We start from the raw sequence: 21625 nt of genomic DNA, 5'->3' as shown, positions 1-21625 counted from the left end.
AGCCCTATATTACTTGTAAAAAAGATGGACGGTTCGGATAGATTATGTGTAGACTTCCGAACGTTAAATAAAAACACCGTCGCGGGTCGGTATCCCCTTCCCCTCATAGCTGACCAGATCGCGAGACTGAAAAGGGCGAAATACTTTATAAGCCTGGACATGGCCAGCGGGTTCCACCAAATCCCTATCCACCCGAATTCGACTGAATATACCGCGTTCGTTACTCCCGATGGTCAATACGAATACATGACGATGCCGTTTGGATTGAAGAATGCACCATCTGTTTTTCAGAGGGCCATTTTCAATGCCTTAGGTGACCTTGCTTATTCATATGTTGTCGTTTATTTGGATGATGTCTTAATTATCGCCGATACGATAGATCAGGCGTTAGAAAGATTAAACACCGTCCTAGATACCCTCGTAAACGCCGGATTCTCTTTTAACTTTTCTAAATGCTGCTTCTTGAAGACGTCAGTACTTTATCTGGGTTATGTGATTCATAACGGAGAAGTCCGTCCAAACCCAGGTAAAGTACAAGCCTTGAGCTCCTTACCCGCACCGACGACCGTCACACAGCTCTGGTAATTCATTGGTTTAGCTTCTTACTTTCGAAAATTTGTTCCTAAATTCTCACAGGTAATGAAATCTTTGTATGCACTCCCTTCCGGTAGCAAGAACATAAATTGGACGGATAAACACGAAAAAATCAGGCAAAAAGTTATTTCTATTCTGACCAATGAGCCGGTGCTAATGATATTTGACCCCAATTATCCAATAGAACTACATACGGATACTAGTTCAGAAGGATTTGGGGCTATCTTAATGCATAAGGTCGAAGGTAAAAATAGAGTAGTTGAGTATTACAGCAAGCGGACTAGCCCTGCGGAATCTAGATACCATTCCTATGAGTTAGAAACGCTGTCAGTGGTAAATGCCATCAAGCATTTCCGTCACTATCTGCACGGTCGGGAATTTCTTGTTGTCACTGATTGTAATTCTCTGAAGGCATCCAGTAACAAGGTACATTTAAATGACAGGGTTTACAGATGGTGGGCTTACCTACAAACTTTTACCTTTGACATTATGTATCGGGAAGGCAAACGAATGGCCCATGTAGATTTCTTTTCGAGAAACCCCGTAGATCTGGATCATCGTACGATCAACAAAATTGTAGAGAAAGAAATCAATCTATCTGAAATCTCCGACGATTGGTTGCTAGCAGAACAACGTCGTGACCCACAAATCTCTGAGATCGTCCGTAAATTGCAAAACGAAGAGCTCGCGGAAAACATTGCGAATACGTATGAATTACGGTCTGGTACACTCCACCGTAAAATACAGAGAAAAGGCAGAACTCTTTGCTTGCCCATTGTCCCAAGGGGTTTCAGGTGGTCCGTCATTAACCATGTGCATCAGTCCATTATGCACTTAGGTTGGGATAAAACGCTTGAGAAACTATACGAGTATTACTGGTTCGAAGGAATGGCGAAATATGTTCGCAAATTCGTTGAGAACTGTCATGCTTGTCGAGTTTCGAAGGCTAGTTCAGGTAAAGTTCAAGCTGAACTACATCCCATACCTAAGACCAGCATACCCTGGCATACGGTACACATGGATATAACGGGCAAATTAAGTGGTAAGAGTGACTCGAAGGAGTATATCATTGTTTTGGTCGACGCTTTTACAAAATTTGTATACCTGTATCATACCCGTAAATTAGATTCCTTTAACACCATTACAGCACTTAAGTCCGCTATATTTTTATTCGGCAATCCCTGCCGGGTAATAATGGACCAAGGAAGATATTTTATGGGTAAAGATTTCCAAAATTTCTGCCAGAATAGACACATTAGACTCCACTTAATAGCAACCGATGCAAGTAGGGCCAATGGACAGGTAGAGCGTATTATGAGTACGCTGAAAAATATGTTAACGACGGTGGAAACGACCGGGCGATCTTGGCAAGACGCGATTGGCGAGATACAACTAGCTTTGAATTGCACCACCAATCGTGTAACCAAATCAAGTCCTCTGGAATTATTAATTGGGAAGGCAACAAGGCCCTACGGCTTATCGTTGCCTGATAATATTGAGGAAAAGGAAGTAGACATCTCCAATGTAAGACAGCGAGCGATACAGAACATAGAGACTTGCGCCAGTTATGATAAAGACAGGTTTGACAAAACGAAAGCGAAGATAGTTAGGTTTAATCTCGGTGACTTTGTGTTACGTAAGAACGAGGAGAGAAACCAAACGAAGCTAGATCCGAAATTCAAGGGTCCATTCGTGATAACGGAAGTTTTAGAGGGGGATAGATATACTTTAAAAACTCTAGATGGCAAACGGTCATATAAGGATAGACACGACAAGTTGAGAAAGATGCCAGATGGTTGCATTCCTGCTGAGTTGGACGTCTGCGGTGATGACAGCGACAGTGATAATAACGATGCGAGCACATTGATCTCTGGGAATCATTAACACCGCATTGTGGTCATAGTAATACACCCAGTGTAGTGCATGCGCCTTTTGTAATACTCCCAGTGTAGTGCATGCGCCTTCTGTAATACTCCCAGTGTAGTGCTTGCGCCTTCTGTAATACTCCCAGTGTAGTGTCTTGCGCCTTCTGTAATACTCCCAGTGTAGTGTCTTGCGCCTTCTGTAATACTCCCAGTGTAGTGTCTTGCGCCTTCTATAATACGCTCACTGGTGCCCTGCGCCTTTTGTAATACGCTCAGTGTGGTGTCTTGTGCCTTTCGTAATGCACCCAACGTGGTGATATGATCCAACAAACTGAGATCTTTGTGCGGAATCGAAAATGATCTGTCGTGTCATTGCGGTCTGACTGGTGACTTACGGAGTGCAACTGGCACTTTGAATACAAACTATAACACTAATTTGAGTTCTCTTTCATTTCCTTGCTTGCCAAATCTTCGAACAGAGCTTTGTTGTTGAACTGGACCCTTGACTTATTTGGAACATCTAATCGAATGGTAAATAATATCAGTTACACCGAGTCTAATGTTAAAAAAAAACTCTGTATTTTAGCTGCACACGAGGACGTGTGATAGTCAGAATGACCGTGTCGGAGATGAAAGGAAAACCGGAGCCTTCCCTTTGCAATTTTGAGGAAGCCTTCTAATGCTTTAGCCTAGATTTTATCATAACTGTAATTAAGCAATTGTCATTTGTAATTGTTTGACATTTCTGAAAGCAAAAGTGGGTTAGAGGTGACAACTGGTCGCCGAACGTAGCCACGGTCACGGGATAAACGTTTTGCCTGACGAAGGTGTGGATCGGTTGTATTGTTCTCCCTAGAAATCACATAGAATTGTACTTTAGAGATGCTGATATAATGGGACACACGTTGTATTAGGAATCAATCTCCAGACAGAAACTGCCTAGTAACGGCGTTTGGATCTTTCTCGATGTTTCTAAAGAGTATACAACAAACTTTTGACAGAAATTGCCTAGCAACAACGATTGGAACCTTCTCGATGTTTCCAGGGAGCATATAACAAACAAATGCAGTCGTATAGCGAAAAAGATTTTCATCAGATATTCATTCGTGTGATGGCCTTGGAAAGTGATACATCGAGCAATTTACCGAGTGTCTCAGCAATTATATTTTGTGTTTAAAATTATTCTACACATAGTAAAGAGTTATCACGTTGACCGTGGATTCGTTTGAACCCCGGAACATTGTTAATAGCGTTAATTAAATTCATTATTCGTGAAACCTATCAATCGTTAATCTCATTATACGTTAAATTCATTATTCGTAAGACATATTATTCGTTCCTCTTATTGTTCGTTAAACTTATTAATCTTTAATCTAATTATTAGTTAAACTTATCGTTTGTTAATCTTATTATTTATTAAACTCATTATTCGTAATATTTTGTAAAATCTTGTTTATTCGCGTAAATATATTCTCTGCTTTGTAAAACAATGGCTAATTCAAACGAAGTATCATTACGCGCCTTAAATCCTAATGATAACCCGACATATAGAATAACGTAATAACGTATTACGTTATATAGTATAACTTTATAACGTATTACGTTATATAGAATAATGTAATAACGTAATAACGTTATATTGTATAACGTTATACCGTATTACATTATATAGTGTAACGTTATAACGTATGACATTCCACAGAATAACGTTATAACGTATTACGTTATATGGTATAACGTTATAACGTATTACGTTTTATAGAATAACGTTATAACGTATCACATTATATAGTATAACGCTATAACGTATTACGTTAGGTAGTATAACATTATAACGTATTACGTTATATAGTATAACCTTATAACGTATTACGTTATATTGTATAACGTTATACCGTATTACATTATATAGTGTAACGTTATAACGTATGACGTTCCACAGAATAACGTTATAACGTATTACGTTATATGGTATAACGTTATAACTTATTACGTTGTTAGGTATAACGTTATAACGTATTACGTTATATAGTACAACGTTATAACGTATTACGTTATATAGTATATCGTTCTAACGTATTACGTTACATAGTATAACCTTATAACGTATTACGTTTTATAGTACAACGTTATATAACATAACGTTAGATGGTATTGCGTTAAATCGTATTAGGTATGTCGGAGATGAAAGAACACCGCAGCCTTTGGAATTTTGGATAATCCCGCAACATTGTAACCTAGAGTCTACTATAGCTGTAATTGAACAATTGTAGTTATTCAATCCGATTGTAATTGTTCGAGAGTTGTGATAATGAGCTTGGGCTCGAGGCGACAGTCAGTCGCCGAACGTAGCCGCGGTCACGGGATGAACGCTTTGTCTAACAAAGGTATGGAGTAATCCTATAGTTCTCCTTAAAAGAAATATTCGTGGCGACACGCGACAGTAAACATTCCAACGGTTTCTGTCCCGTGGCTCGCCACACGCAGACCCTATTCTTCGAGTAAGATGATTGCCAGATGTCGATGCGTCTCCGCAGTACATGTTCGGCTAGCTCGAGGGGCCGTTATAAATCTTAAGATTTAGTCAACTAAAGTCCTTCAAACAGACAAACGGTCTTTGTCCCAACTACGGGAAGAAAGGGGAGACATATTTTTCAACGGGCGGCGTCTCCCACTAGCAACTTTCCCTCGAGGGCGGCTAGCATCTTTTTCTAACCACCGATATGGAGATTGACCAGTTAGCAGCAACGCCAATTTCCCTTACTTTCTGAACGAAGGCTTTTCTCGACGAATCCGATGATCTCGTGTCTTTAGACACACCCCATTATAGTTTTTCTCTGTGGCATCATCGGGACGGGAAAGGCATTCTCGCTCGCGATCTCATTGATGAAAGGAGTAACTCTTTACGACCAGTGAATATTACGCGTCCGACTTAGATTTTGTGAGTACGTTCATCTATCATCCCGTCGACCGCGGATTCGTTATTGAACCTAGGATCATTGTCATTAGTTTCTCGAGTACCTAACTACCGCGGTTACTTGTCCGGTTCTATAATAATCGTATTTGCACTGGTCAATGTCTTCTCTATTGCATAACGACAACGTGTAACCCAAACGAAGATTCGTTTCACGGCCCTAACCCTAATTCTAATGTAAACCCGACAGGTAAAATAGTATAACCTTATAGCGCATTACGTTATATAGTATAACCTTATTACGTATTACGTTTTATAGTACAACTTTATATAACATAGCGTTATATGGTATAGTGTTAAAACGTATTACGTTATATAGTATAACGTTATACAACATAACGTTATATGTTATTACGTTAAAACGTATGTAGTATCGGGGGAAAGGGCCTAAGAAACATCGAGTTAACTATAGACAATGTCGCGAGAGCCGAGGCGCTGTCGGCTCCATTGATGTGTTACCGGTCCTTCAAATAAATAGTTTCGCCGAAAAGGCCTACGTGAGCCTGGCTGCGAGCGTCCGCGGAACACGTGTGCGGTGGGCCTAGCAAAAGACAAATGAATGCTACAACGGTCAGAGAGTCAGTTGAGAAGCATAGTGTGAGTTGAGCGGACACAGAGTGTGTGTCACGTAAAATAACAAAATAAAAAAGGAATTTGAGGTAAAAAATAAAAAAGAAAACTTTATTTTTTTTCTAACATCAATACATTTTACAATCTACTTCCGAACTCTAGGCGTAACTTTCTAAGACTGACTCTTATGATTTTACTTTCGATCGGATCCGATTACTTTCTTTTGTCATCCCTCAACATCCCCACCGTCCATGCATTTGCTAGGCGTCCGCGATCGTTGCCACGTGCTCTTTCTTCTAGAACCTTCGGTGACATGTGCATCGACGTGCGACGATATTATAATCGGTCCTTTTGTTCTTGAATATCGCTTATTTAAACTACACTAAACTCTATTTATATTCCTTTTGTTATTGAATATCGCTTATTACAATACATTAAACGTTGAACCTACCATCATTACTTGTCCATCAGTTTGTCACGACCGGCATACTTCAAATCCGACGGACTGACGATAGAGATAAAGATGTGGCGGCACTCGGCGACAATGTATATCGCTGAAGTGCCTAATGAACCCTCAACATCCCAACGGTCCTTCCACCGAAGGTTCTAGAAGAAAAAGCACGTGGCAACGATCGCGGACGCCTAGCAAATGCATGGACGGTGGGGATGTTGAGGGATGACAAAAGAAAGTAATCGGATCCGATCGAAAGTAAAATCATAAGAGTCAGTCTTAGAAAGTCACGCCTAGAGTTCGGAAGTAAATTGTAAAGTGTATTGATGTTAGAAAAAAAATAAAGTTTTCTTTTTTTATTTTTTACCTCAAATTCCTTTTTTTATTTTGTTATTTTACGTGACATTTTGGCGATCCTGCCAGGATAGTGAAAAGTGTTTGTTCGGAAACCAAAAGACATTCATCATCTACGGAAGATCGAATTATTTGGGACTACGGTCATCCGCAACAACAAAGTAACTATCACGAACCAAGTGAAATAACAATAAAAGGTAAACTGAATTTCTTTGTACGTTACCGTGAAAGAAAATTTAGCTTCAGTAGCCAAGACTCGTCTTCGTCTGAAAATTATAAATCAGCGCAATAATGTCTAAGGCAAACGAATCTCAAACTTCAACCTCAACTGACCCAATGTTGCGAGCAATATGGGACATTATTCAAAAACAGAACGAGAACATTGCCCTTTTACGAGAGGAAATGTTACGTTTGTCTATGCAAAATGACGAAGAGAACAGACACAGGGCAGCAGAAATCGAGAATCTCGGGAAAACCGTCGCAGCGCTACGGACTGGGTTCGGATCCCCTGCGACCGATGAATTTGTTTCCATTATCACCGAAGACAATGAAAGTGCGTCGACAGCAATCAATCGCACCGTGAATATGGCAAAAGCACGCAAACTGTCAGAGTTAGCAGCTCCAGACACCCCACCTGTCCACCTCGACATCGAACAACCCGAGGTGGAAGAAAGAGGCTATTTTCCGCCCGCTCCTCCCACTCTACGAGCTAAGGATGCAATACGCTACATCCCAACGCTCAACGGAGATGATGATGTAGGAGTTGAAGACTTCATCAAAGAAGTGAGAAGTATGAAGGATCGCTGTATGGAGCAAGATCTATTGCTAAAAGCAATAAAAGTGGAAAAAATCGTGGGGAAAGCAGCCCAAAGTATTCGCAACATTCCTATTGAGTATTACGGTGATCTGTACGACGCACTGAGAAATAACTTAGCAGCACAAGTGACTTCGGATGAGTACCAAGAACAATTACGAGAGTTGAGACGGGGACGCGAGGAATCAATGCAAAGTTTTAATATTCGGTTTAGAAGAATACTCAACCGTTTGCTGTACGCAGTAACCAATGAGTACCCACAACCACTAACACGTAAAATTATGACTGAAGAAATCACGAAGAAGACTGTTCGTGTGTACCTAAAGGGACTCAGACGCGACATAGGGCGAATACTATTAAGCAGTGAACCCTTAAATCTTCCGGAAGCTGAAAAAAAGGCAGCCGATGTAGAACGCTACTTGCGAGAAGAACGACAACCTAATTGGTCATGTAATCGCTTACCTTCGGTTAGTAATCGCCCCGACAACCAGCATATGCAGGTAAGACGATCTAATGTACCATCAAGATCGCCTAACACGCCAGTAGCTCAGAAACCTGCTACATTTAACCAAGTAGAAAATAGATCACCTGCTGAACGCGCGCAGATGAAGTGCTTCAAGTGCGGAAAGCTGGGACACATTGCCAACAAGTGTCAAAATTTTCTACCAGCGCGATCGACCACCCGCAAGGATTCAGGCAGTCCAGGAATGGGACGAAATACAAGAAACAACAATCGAACCAGGAGATGGACGAACCGTACGAGACATACGAGTCAACATCGCCACGGGAAGATTACTCGCAATACCTTTGTCAACCCGAACCAAAGAGCGAGTATTTCTGGTCGACACAGGAGCAGGGATAAACCTGGTGAAACGTAACAAAACTGTCAACGCGATACAAATAGGGCCTAAACAAAAATTTTCTATGGGACGAGACAAATACGAAACTAACGAATACGTAACGAAACGAATTTTTGGACAAAATCACATTTTTCACATAGTACCGAACAATTTCCCTATTATCGAAGACGGAATCATTGGGCTACCATGTTTAGAGAAGTATAAATATTCAATATCCAATGACAAAATCCGATTAAACGACAAAACCATTTTATTTCAGAAACCAATACATTTGACTCCTGGAGAAAACAGAGTTCAAACAATCTATTTGGAAGGCAAACCAACTAAAGTATGTTTTATCAACACTGGTGAGCAAAACGTTGAAATTTCTAACAATATTCAAAATTCTCATGACTTTTCCAACGTATCAAAACTAAAAAGCCTAGTGAGAACAGATCACATTGAAAAACCAATCCGTGAATCCATCGAAAAGATTATCCTTCATTATATTGACATCTTTAATTTAGAAACCGATCTTTTACCCTGTACTAATTTAACTCAGCACACAATTTCGTTAGCCAAAGACAAAATTATTAACACACGATCGTATAGACCACCGGAATGTCACCGTGACGAGATTTCGCGACAAATAGGAGACATGTTGAAGAAAAATATTATAGAAGAATCCGAATCCCCTTATAACTCTCCGGTATGGGTAGTTCCGAAAAAATTAGACGCCTCAGGAAAACAGAAATGGAGGATAGTTATCGATTTCAGGAAACTAAATGAACTCACAGAACAAGACGCTTACCCTTTACCTGATATAGACGACATTTTAACACAACTAGGAAACGCAAAATTCTTTTCGGCGCTTGATTTATCCTCAGGATTCCATCAAATTCCAATGAACGAGAAATCTAAAAAATATACCGCTTTTTCGACACCGCAAGGGCATTTTCATTTCAATCGAATGCCATTCGGACTTAAAAACGCACCCGCTACCTTTCAAAGATTAATGGACAGAGCCTTAGCTGGACTTGTAGGAAAATACTGCTTTGTTTATTTGGATGACATAGTGATATTCGGAAAAACGATTCAAGAACATAACGAAAACCTCGCGATAGTATTTCAGAGACTCAGAGAATTAGGACTTAAATTGCAACCGGACAAATGTGAATTCGTAAAACCGGAATTAGAATACTTAGGCCATGTAGTTTCATCCGAAGGTGTCAAACCAAACCCCAAGAAATTAGACGCTGTAAAAAACTTTCGATTACCCCGCAATGCCACGGACGTGAAATCATTCTTAGGTTTAGCAGGTTATTATCGCAAATTTATTCGAAACTTTTCCAAAATCGCGAAAAGCCTTACAGACTTAACAAAAAAGGACACACCATTCCATTGGACTGACAAACACCAGATTAGCTTTGATACTTTAAAAGACAAACTCTGTAATTTCCCAATATTAGCTTATCCAGACTTTAACAAAACCTTTACCTTAACTACCGACGCAAGTAACGAAGGACTAGGAGCAATACTGTCGCAAGACGGTCATCCTTGTTGTTACATTTCAAGAACACTGAATCCACCCGAACGAAACTATACCACGACAGAAAAGGAACTCTTAGCCATCGTATGGGCCGTGAAAAGATTAAGACAATATTTGTTAGGACGACGCTTCATTATTCGAACCGACCACCAAGCTCTTAAGTGGCTACACAATTGCAAAGACCCTTCTAGCAGACTGATTCGTTGGAGACTTAGACTCGAAGAATATGACTATGAAATCGAATATACAAAGGGTAAAGATAACACAGCTGCAGACGCTTTATCTAGAGTTCACGCAGTAACTCGCGACGAAGTAGTTAACCTCGACCTAGTAATTGATCACACTAATTCATTCAACGCATGGAAAGACAACAACGAGAATCCGAAACTCTTAGAAATTAAACCAAATGACCAAACATTTTACCAATTAACTCGAAACGACTTAGGAGAATACGACGAGACACTTTGGATCAGAAGACTTTACAAAATTCTTAAAGATACAACAAAAATCGGCATAGGAAATAACGACTTCACTGAATTAGAGAAAACACAGATTAAACTCATGCTAATATATTTTAACGACACGTACAAGAAAATTACTTATGCACCTAATCCCATCTTAAAACTAGACGAAAACGAAATAATACAAGCAATAAAGGAAAACCATAACGACACCGTAGGACATTTAGGGATACAGAAAACGTATCAACGGATCAAGGATAAATTCAAAATTTCCGGACTTTTAGAAAGAGTAGAAAACTTTGTGAAAACATGCGACACATGTCAAAAGGAGAAACTAACACGTATCAGACCCAAAGAATCCCCACAAATCTCAGACACGCCACTTAACCCTAACGACAAAATCGCTATGGACATCATAGGACCGATGACGAAAACCAAACGCGGAAACCAATACATACTTTCAATACACGATGAACTTACGAAATATCTGATACTAGTTCCCCTTAAAACGCAACGAACTGAATCCATAATTAACGCGCTTATTGAACACTATATTTACATATTTTCGGCACCAAAAACGATCCTAACAGATCAGGGACAAAATTTTGTTAGTGATTTAATGACGAAATTTGAAGAAGCTTTTAAAATCAAACACATCAAAACAACTTCATTTCACCCACAAAGTAACGGATCCCTCGAAAGAACGCATGCCTCAGTTAAAGATTTAATTCGTACTGCATTACACGACAATGACAAAGAATGGGATGAAGTACTTAATTTCATTTGTTTAGGGTACAACACCGCGAAACATGAAGGAACAGGATTCTCTCCCTTTGAATTGACCTTTGGGCGAAAAGCTAACTTACCTTCCGCAATATCCAAATTTCCCACACTTACCTATGATGATATGTACTCACTTTGGCAAAAACAGTTGAATAAATATTGGGAAACAGCTCACAAAACACTTATTCAGAATTAGCAACGATACAAGCGAGACCAAGAAAGAAAGATTGTTAAAACTCAGACTGTGTTTAGGAAAGGAGACTTTGTTTTAATTCACAACGACCATAAAAGAGATAAGTTGGACATTGAATGGTTAGGACCCTACAGAATTAACGATGTGAAAACTCCTTATTACATTATTTCTATCGACAATGCTAAGAAAAAGATACATGGTAACCGATTGAAAGCGTACTTTTTTCAGGATAATGCTGACCCTAGCACTAGTAACAATACCCTTAATTAGTTGCCTTAAATTCACGGGATAGGAATTACGCTTTGTAAACAAACCCAACCAATTCACGATCGAAAACTACAACATGATTACGCCTCTGAAATTATTAGCTTCTCGAACACTAACAAATATTGTAAAATTGCTATATTTAAGATTAACGAAATAACTTTTGTACCATAACATGCAGAAAATCAATTCATAGCGATTCCTGAAAAAAAGCATAAACATATCCTTTGATCTACATTTAAATAATTCCATTCTACTACGATCTTAGAGGACCAAGATCAATCTAACCAGGGGGGTATGTCACGACCGGCATACTTCAAATCCGACGGACTGACGATAGAGATAAAGATGTGGCGGCACTCGGCGACAATGTATATCGCTGAAGTGCCTAATGAACCATCAACATCCCAACGGTCCTTCCACCGAAGGTTCTAGAAGAAAGAGCACGTGGCAACGATCGCGGACGCCTAGCAAATGCATGGACGGTGGGGATGTTGAGGGGTGACAAAAGAAAGTAATCGGATCCGATCGAAAGTAAAATCATAAGAGTCAGTGTTAGAAAGTCACGCCTAGAGTTCGGAAGTAAATTGTAAAGTGTATTGATGTTAGAAAAAAAATAAAGTTTTCTTTTTTTATTTTTTACCTCAAATTCCTTTTTTTATTTTGTTATTTTACGTGACAATGGCAACCAGATGTCTTCGGATACTCACTGCGTACCCTCAATAGTCTCAAGTATCTTCCATAAATCTTAGGAATTTCCTAGTCGAGATCCTTCAAACTGAACAAACGTCTGTTTCCAAAGCATTTCTAAAGACCTTTGTCTACTACGGCTTGACAAGGGAAAGTTGGTTTTTCTCACGTATGATGCAACTTTCCTCCCACGAACCACTTTCTCTCGAGAGCGGTTAAGACCCTTCGTTTAACCAATTAACAACGAAGACTATTTCCCTCACTCCCTTAGTCAAAATCGTCACCAACAAATCCGATGGTCCCGTGCGCTAGACACACCCATCCTTAGCTTTCCTCCGACACAGCATCGTCTCCGAACATCACTGATTTTACATCCTTCGAACAGTCAACATCCTTCGACCGGGTTTACACCCGAAGATCAGTCAGTCTCAATCAAGCATCTCGTCAAGCGGTCAGCAATTCGAATACAGTGCGAAAACAATACGTTACCCGAAGAGTATAGCTACATAGCGGATATAATAGATGCAGTGAAAGAAGAGAAACAAACGGTAGCGTGCGTGAAGAATAAAATAGAAATAGCGGAAAAGAAAGATAAGTCTAATCGAGGAGAAATGAAAACTAATGCCTTTGCTGCAAAAAAGGAAGGATGCTTCAAATGTGGAAGAGTGGGATATTTTGCATGAGAGTGTCAAAATGGCGTCCAAGCGGGAAGCAGTAACAGTTATCGGCGTGGGTCAACACGTGGTCGCAGCAGAGGAAGAGGAAACAAAGGCAATACGAACAGGGAGCGTGGAAACTTCCATCATCAATCAGCAGCCGACACGAGCGAATATGGCAACTCAGGAGCAGGCACATGGATGGCAACAGCGCACGCAGCACACAGCAACGAGATGAACGAGATAAGTGGTAACGAAATAACATGCCTATTAGATAGCGGTTGTACCGATCACATTATTAACGATGTAAATTATTTTGATAAATCTATCGACCTTAAAGAACCGGTAAATATATATTTGGGCGATAATAGATCGATAAAGGCAACAAAAGAATGAAATGTTATAAGCTATTTTGAAGCATTTGAAAAACGAAATAAAATAAATATGAATAAAGTTTTTTATGTGAAAAAAATGTCCGCAAACTTGATTAGTTTCGGCAAGTTAACGGATAATAATAATATGGTTATTTCAAAAGGAAATATTGCAAAAATAATAGATGAGAACAATAAACTTACAGCTTTAGCGGTCAAAGAGAATGGTACATATAAAATGAAAAGTATATTGAAAGGAAGAAGCACTTAGTAAACAGTGCCGAACGTAGTGGTATGAGTAAAAAGGAAAGATGGCATAGGATGCTAGGACGCGTAAATTTTAGATACTTAAATATTTTGGGCAAGTAAAGAGCAGCTAGTGACAGGTATACCGAATAAATTTGAAAAGGAATTGTTCAAATGTAAGGTGTATATAGAAAGTAAAATTCATAATTTATCTTTCAAAAATAATCGAACTAAGGCTAGGGAGATAATGGAAATTATTCATACGGACGTGTGCGGTATCTTTAAGACTACCGGATTAAATGGAGAGAAATATTTTATTTCATTTATCGATGATTATAGTAAAATAGCTAGGATCTATTGTATAAAATCAAAAGATAAGGTCTGTCATTCTCTCGTACAGTTTGTAAATGAAGTTGAGAACTTAAGGGGCAAGAGGTTAAAAATATTAAGATGCGGTAATGGAAGAGAATACTTAAACAATCGAATTTATAAATTTGCTAGGGATAAAGATATCATAATAAATAATTGTCCTACCTACGTACATGAATTAAGCGGGACAGCGGAAAGGTATAATAGAACAGTGATGGACATGGCGCGTTGCTTGTTAACGGAAGCGAAAGTGCATAAAAAGTACTGGCCGGAAATAATATGTACAGCGGCGTACTTGAAAAATCGAATACTAGCAAACATTGTAGAGAGAAAGACACCTTTTGAAATATTCTTCGAGAGAAAACCAAGTGTTGAAAATTTGTATCTATATGGAAGTAAAGTTTTTGTAAGAAGGCCAGAACAAAAAAGAGTTTCTAAATGGGATAAGAAGGCAGATATGGGAATTCTGTTAGGATATAGCGAAGTAGGTTACAGAGTCCTATTAGGTGGAAAAATAACAGTAGCGACATGTAGAGGTCGTAGAAACAGACAAAAAATGTATCGGTTTTGAGGAGAATTCATTCGATGCAGTTAGCGATGATAGTAAAGATAATTATTTATTGGATAGCATGAATAAGGAAGAGTTAGAAAGTAGAGAAGATGAAAATGATAATAGTTCTGAAAGCTTAAAGATTCCTAGGAGATCTACACGTAATAAGAAAACTCCAGTAAGGTATCCAGAAAAGGAAAACAGTAGTGAGATTCACGCAAATTATTGTAGAGTAGATATCCTTTGTACATTTGAGGAGGCGATTTGTTGTGAAAATAGTGAAGATTGGAAACAGGCTATGGATAAAGAAATAGAGTGTCTCTATAAAAACAAAACTTGGAAATTGGTAGAGAGGGTAAAAGGCAAATAAGTATTAGATGTAAAATGGGTTTACACGAGAAAATCAGATGACAGGTATAAGGCTAGATTAGTGGTAAGAGGATTTCAACAAAGAAACGTAGTCGTTGATGACATATATTCTCTTCTCTTCTATCATATTGTTGTCAAAATGGATTAATCATTGAGCAAATGGATGTAAAAACTGCCTTTTTAAATGGCGAAATAAGTTCGGAGGTATATGTAAATCAAGCAAAGGGATATGCAGACGGAACGAATAGAGTTTGTAAATTATCGAAAGCGCATTATGGGTTAAAAGAAAGTCCGAGGGACTGGTATGAGTGTTTTGATAGGTATGTGACGACATTGGATTTTAAGAAGAATAATATAGAGTTGTGTCTATATACTCATGGAGAGGGGGAAAATGTTGTTTATTTGCTAATATATGTAGACGATTTGTTAATCTGTAGTAAAAACAAAAAAAGGATACAAAATGTAAAGAAGCTATTACCTGATAAATTTAAAATGAAAGATTTAAGTGAAGTAAAAGAATATTTTGGAATAAATATAGAGTATGATTATATAAAAAATGAAATGAAACTAAGCCAAACGAAATACATTGAATCATTAGCGAACAAATATAAATTACAAAACAGCAAATTGTACTGTACACCAACGGAAACAAATTTAAAAATTGAAAACGCTGAGATAAATAGAAATGACATTGGATACAAGAACTTAATTGGTGCATTGCTGTATATTAGTACAAATACCAGACCCAATATAAGTTATAGTGTGAATTATCTTAAGTAGATTTCAAGATTGTTGTAGCGAGACACATTTTAAATATGCTTTGCGAATATTGAAATATTTGTACCGAAATATTGAAATATTTAATATTAAAGATTTAAGGTTACATTAGAAAAGGAATGAAAAGTGTGAAACGATAGATTGTTATGTGGACGTTGATTGGGCAGGAGATCATTTAGATAGGAAATCTACTTCTGGATATGTAATTAAATTGTATGGAAATGTAATCGGTTGGAAATCTAAAAAACAAAGGTGTGTGACAAAAGCCTGGACGTATGCAGAGTATATAGCTCTATCGGAAGCGGTGAGTGAATTAATGTCTATTAGAGAAATTATGAAGGTCTTCAATATAAATCTAGACAATAACCCTGTAAAAATTTATGACGATAACTCTGGAGTGATAAGTATAGCAAAGTACGGAAATTTCACAAAAAATTCTAAACACATTGAAGTTCATTACCACTACGTTCACGAATGCTTAAAGGAAAATAAGATAAATATAATTTAAGTAGGTACAGACGAAAATACTACATAGGTTCTCTAAGAGGTTTTTCTATGTGCGATAGTCGAATCAAAGATTTGAATTTTTCGATTTGATCTACAGTGTTTATATTTTCAATAATGTTAGAAATTTGGACTGAAAACTTACCACCATTGATAAAGCATACTGGCGTTGGCTTTCCGTCGAAGTATACAATTTTTTGAACTATTTCTCCCGATGCGAGGGTTGGTTCTTGCTGCAGCAAAAGGGTATTATTATCTAATTTTAATGTTTTATTGGAGAGTTCGAATCGATATTGATTTAAACCGGGTAAGCCTAATATGCCGTCTTCTATGATAGGGAAATTATCATCTACTAAGGAAAATTCTATCTCTTTGTTGAATAAATTTAGTTTAATTTTAGAATTGGATTCGTATTTGGAATGTTCTATGGAGAATTTCTATGTGTCTGGTATTATTGTTCTTCCTGGGTAGCATCCTCGTTTAAGCAAGTTGATTCCTGCTCCCGAGTCAACGAAAAATCGCAATCCTGGTTGTCCTGGTAATTGTAGTCGTATTGTGGATAATCTTCCTGAGGTAGCATTGTTAATTCTGATTGTTCTTGAATGTGGTTTATTCCTGGAGGGGCTTTTGTTTGAGGCGGTATTCGAAAATTTTGGCATTGATTGGCAAGGTGTCCCAATCGATTGCATTTGAAACATTTCATTTGTGGCCTTCCGTTTAATGGTCGATTTTCAAGCTTTGTAAAATTATTCATTCTTGGTTGAATGTTTTGTGTGGGTGGAGTTTTGTTATTCATGTTACTTGTAATCGTGAAGCGGTTACCTACTGGACGAGACGTCTGGTTACGATAAGATGGTGGAGTGGTTGTTTGTCGTGTCATCCGTCTGCGAGCGTTGTCTTCGCGAAAGTATTTTTCCACGTCCATTGCCTTTTTTTCTGCATCGATGATGTTTAGGGGGGGGGGGGGGGATTAGCCAATAGCACGTGTCCTATTTCTGAATGAAGGCCTCTTACATAGTCAATCACAGAAACCATGTATAGTCGATCGTTCATCGCTCATCGAGTTAGTTCGTCTTTATATTCATTGGTAATGCTGTATTGAAGTTTGTTGAAAACACGTCGAAATCTAATGTTATAATTTTGCACGCTTTCGGTTATTCCTTGCTTTATCACTCTTAACTGATCTTGGTGTTCTCTTACTGATGCTTGAGTAGCTACGTTACGTCTTAATCCTTCGTACAGAGTTTCGAATTCGTTAATATGGATATTGCGGATCGTCATTGCGGCTTTTCCTACAATTTTCTCTATTTTGATCATTTTTAATAATAACGTTTGTTCGCTACACATCATTCTCATTTCTTTTATTTCACGAATAAAATCTTCTACACTTATATCGTTTTCTCCGTTTAGTATCGGAGATACTAAACAGCTTTTAGATTTCCAGAGTTTGTAGCTGTTGGATTGGATGGTTGGACATATGTTGGTGGCTTTTGTGGCATAGGTGGAGGTGGATTAGTATCGTGTTTTAATACTGATATATTATCGTCATCGTCAGTCATCATAGAACCGAATTCAGTTGATTTTACGTTTATTTGTGGTAGTTTAACACGAGAGAGGTTTCTACCTAATATTTCCATTTCGTTAGCGCGTTTTCTATTTTCTTCGTTCGCTAATTTTAAAGCATTCTTTATTTCGTTAAATTGTTGTCGAAATTCTTCGTTCTGTCTCTGTATTAAGTCTAAAATTGCTCTGGTAGAGGAATCGAGTGATCCCGTTTTATTTTGGACTCCACTTGTAGAGGGTAAACTTGTCTCGGCTTTTGAGTCTTTCTTGTTGTTCATATTGTCTCTTCGCTAGAGTTACTAGAGAAACTAACTTTTCGCGTTCTATATTGTTTAAAAGAATTCCGACTTTTCTCACCTTGATACGTAAGTTCGTAGAATGAGGTTCCCTTGCGGTGTTTTCCTCTGTGGCGCGTTCAAATGTGTTGTTTGAGTGTCAAACTCGTTCTGTTGATTTGTTCTATGCTGACAGTGGCCCCGTTGATTTGGTCCACCGTGGTAAATTATTGGCACCAAAGTTCATAACACAAGTAGTTCGAATCCTTCGATCTTCAATAATGTCCGTAGACCGAAATCGTAACTTCGTTTACACTGAAGCGAATGGATCCTGGCAGGATCGCCAAAATGTCACGTAAAAATAATGGGAAAATAATAATAAAAAAATGTTGGGTTCTTGAACCAGAGTTCGAGGTACCTTTATTTTATAATAGGATTACAAGTGTGCGATTTGACCGTTACCGAAAGACTGAAAGACTCGATCAAGAACCAGCCCTTCTAGATGTTCGTTTATCTTATGCCTATGTGCCGAATTCATATTCCTTTGTTTTGGGAGTCGGTGTCGTGTGCAAGGCGGTTCAGGTTTCCTGAGTCTGTTGGAGATATTTGTTGACGTTACATGTACGTCAAGATTGTGTAAGTGTCACGAGGCAAAACAATAATATGAGTCGCTCTCGATTTGCATCGTTCTCTAACTCATGTGCCGCTACATACTTATATAGCTATTATTTCTTACAACCTAGCGTATGCAGTTGTGTATGGGGCCTTAGGTTCACTGTTTATAGATACTACTAGGAATTAATCGAACGAATTCAACGCAGTCGCGTTTACAGTGTTCCGTATTATCGGAAATGCCGAATTCGCGTGGTTTCGCTTTGACGTTCGTCCACGTTGACGATTGTTCAAAGAACAACCGAGTGGCCTCCGCGTCACAGCTACGAAAGACATCGAAGCCGCGACACCCTTGAGTGACTTCCCTATCTTTTCCTAAAACCAAGGATGACGCAACTCAGGCAATCGTTACAAGCGTTCGAACTTCACATTTTCTTACCATACTATCAACAAAAAATGAAAGCTGGTTTTCAATGAGTCATTATATAATTATATGTCGGAGATGAAAGAACACCGGAGCCTTTGGAATTTTGGATAATCCCGCAACATTGTAACCTAGAGTCTACTATAGCTGTAATTGAACAATTGTAGTTATTCAATCCGATTGTAATTGTTCCAGATTTATGATAGTGAGCTTGGGCTCGAGGCGACAACCAGTCGCCGAACGTAGCCGCGGTCAAGGGATGAACGTTTTTACCTAACAGAGGTATGGAGTGATTCTATAGCTCTCCTTAAAAGAAATAGTTGTAGCGGCACGCGACAGTAAACATTCCAACGATTTCTGTGCCGTGGCTCGCCACACGCAGACCCTATTCTTCGAGTAAGATGATTGCCAGATGTCGATGCGTCTCCGCAGTACATGTTCGGCTAGCCCGAGGGCCCGTTATAAATCTTAAGGTTTAGTTAACTAAAGTCCTTCAAACAGACAAACAGTCTTTGTACCAACTACGGGAAGATAGGGGAGACATATTTTTCAACGAGCGGCGTCTCCCACTAGCAACTTTCCCTCGAGGGCGGCTAGCATCTTTTTCTAACCACCGATATGGAGATTGACCAATTAGCAGCAACGTCAATTTCACTTACTTCCTAAACGAAGGCTTTCCTCGACGAATCCGATGATCTCGTGTCCTTAGACACACCCCATTATAGTTTTCCTCTGTGGCATCATCGGGACGGGAAGGGCATTCTTTTACGCGCTCCAGTCGACCAAAGAGTAACGTCTTTACGCTCAGCAATTATTTTTACGAGTCAGACTTAGATTCAGCGAGAACGCCCATCTGTCATCCCGTTGGCCGCGGATTCGTTATTGAACCGGAGACCACTCTCACTAGTGTCGCGGACGTCTCACCGCCGTGGTAGATTGTCAAACCTGTGTTATTCATACCTGTGTCAATAAATCGTATCTTCGTTACACCGCAACGATGGTTACCTTCAATGAAGACTCCTCAAACACCGACAACCCTATCCCCAATGTCATTCCGACATATATATCCACCGAAAATGCGCTCTTGTAGACAAACGCTCGATTCGCGTCATAGCTTTTAAAGCTTGTCGCATCTCAATCCGTTGGAAAAAGTTTTTCCTGTAGCATATTTTATTTTTACGAACCAACAAGGTCTTTGTTTATTTCCTTCTGTTTTTTGCTCCAATTTCCCCATTGTTTTTTCAAGGATAGTATTTCAGAGCCACTAGTCGAGTTTATTGTAACAATAAACGTACGTTTCGGAAACATTTTGTGCTGTGAAACAGAATACACTAAAGTTTGAAGATCACATCGATTTTCGAAAGTTTATAAATGGAGGTGTATGACAGTATCACCAGCTGTTGCTGTCCAAGTAACTCCAACATCGAAATACTACAACGATTCCAATCGAAAACGCTAAGAGCCTTAATAGACGCACCTTGGTATGTTACCAACGAAACCATCCATCGCGACCTCAAGATACCTACAGTCAAAGAGGAAATAGCAAGATATAGCGACAGATATAGCAAAAGAGTCAACAAACACCGAAACCCCCTAATCACTGGACTACTCGATACGACGGATCAGATTCGATTTCTTTTTACTACAGACATGCAAGAAATTCCGTGTTGGAGAGCGATGTTGCGAGTTCGAGTGCCTGGACCATCTGAAGAACGTTACCGGAACTGGTATAGTTTATGTCGTTGATGATAATAATTCCTCCACGACTCAGCAACAAGAGCTACTCTGGGTGATGAGCTTAATGGTGCTGTTGCGGCTATTTTAATTTTTCAACAGGGATCCAAATGGCGCCGTTGACGAAATTCTTTCATTATAAACGTCAACGATCAACATCAGCCATCAGGGAACGAAGAAGGTACGCTGTAACGTGTCTGAGTAATTATACCTCGAGGAGCACATACAGTTATGTAATGAAGATTCGTATGTGAGTGTTTGTTTTCTTATTTCTTTTCCCTTTGTTTCATTTGAATGGATTTTTGTACTCAAAGAGCGAGGTAAGATTACGTCAGATACGTTTTTACATATGCTAAAAAAATGGAAAATGATGATGATGAATCAATGACACGTAGAAAATTATAATCTATTGTATTGCTGTTATCTAATGGTGTTGTAATTGACTGTATGGTGGATGTATCTAATGGTGTTGTAGTTGACTGTATGTTGTTCAATATTGCCATGAAACTCTTCTGATTCATTGTCACTTATACGAAGTATGGAAGTATACGAAATTGATAAAATTATTAATAATATTTACGAAGAGAAAGTAAACTGTTGGATATATGACAAAATAATTCTATTTTAAATAAGAGACTGGTCAGCGTGGTTATTTTGTTTACAAAATCAAACGAATTTAATGAATGTAATGGTAAGGAAGTAACTATAAATGGCTGTTAAACTATTTTTATGCTTGAAAAGTAATTCGCAAAGTAATGTAAAGCAGTACTACTG

The 21625-nt window shown here is 38.7% G+C and overlaps 2 protein-coding genes across 2 annotated transcripts in view; both read left to right on the top strand.

Moving 5' to 3' along the window:
- LOC126875162 (uncharacterized) overlaps window positions 1-21625 on the top strand; it is a 72283-nt gene that overhangs the window by 46952 nt on the left and 3706 nt on the right. The window contains exons 2-3 of the mRNA XM_050637888.1: window positions 5038-5196; window positions 19742-21542. The gene's annotated coding sequence lies outside the window, so the exon portion shown is untranslated. The remainder of the gene's footprint in view (window positions 1-5037; window positions 5197-19741; window positions 21543-21625) is intronic.
- Window positions 6616-8348, top strand: LOC126875179 (uncharacterized). The gene is made up of 2 exons (XM_050637920.1): window positions 6616-8122; window positions 8199-8348. Exons 1-2 carry the CDS (start codon window positions 7100-7102, stop codon window positions 8229-8231), a joined length of 1056 nt encoding a protein of 351 aa, XP_050493877.1. The 5' UTR covers window positions 6616-7099; the 3' UTR covers window positions 8232-8348.

The sequence above is a fragment of the Bombus huntii genome, chromosome 17 (assembly GCF_024542735.1).
Source record: "Bombus huntii isolate Logan2020A chromosome 17, iyBomHunt1.1, whole genome shotgun sequence".
Taxonomy (NCBI): Eukaryota; Metazoa; Arthropoda; class Insecta; order Hymenoptera; family Apidae; genus Bombus; species Bombus huntii.
This window is presented reverse-complemented; position numbering and strand designations above follow the sequence as displayed.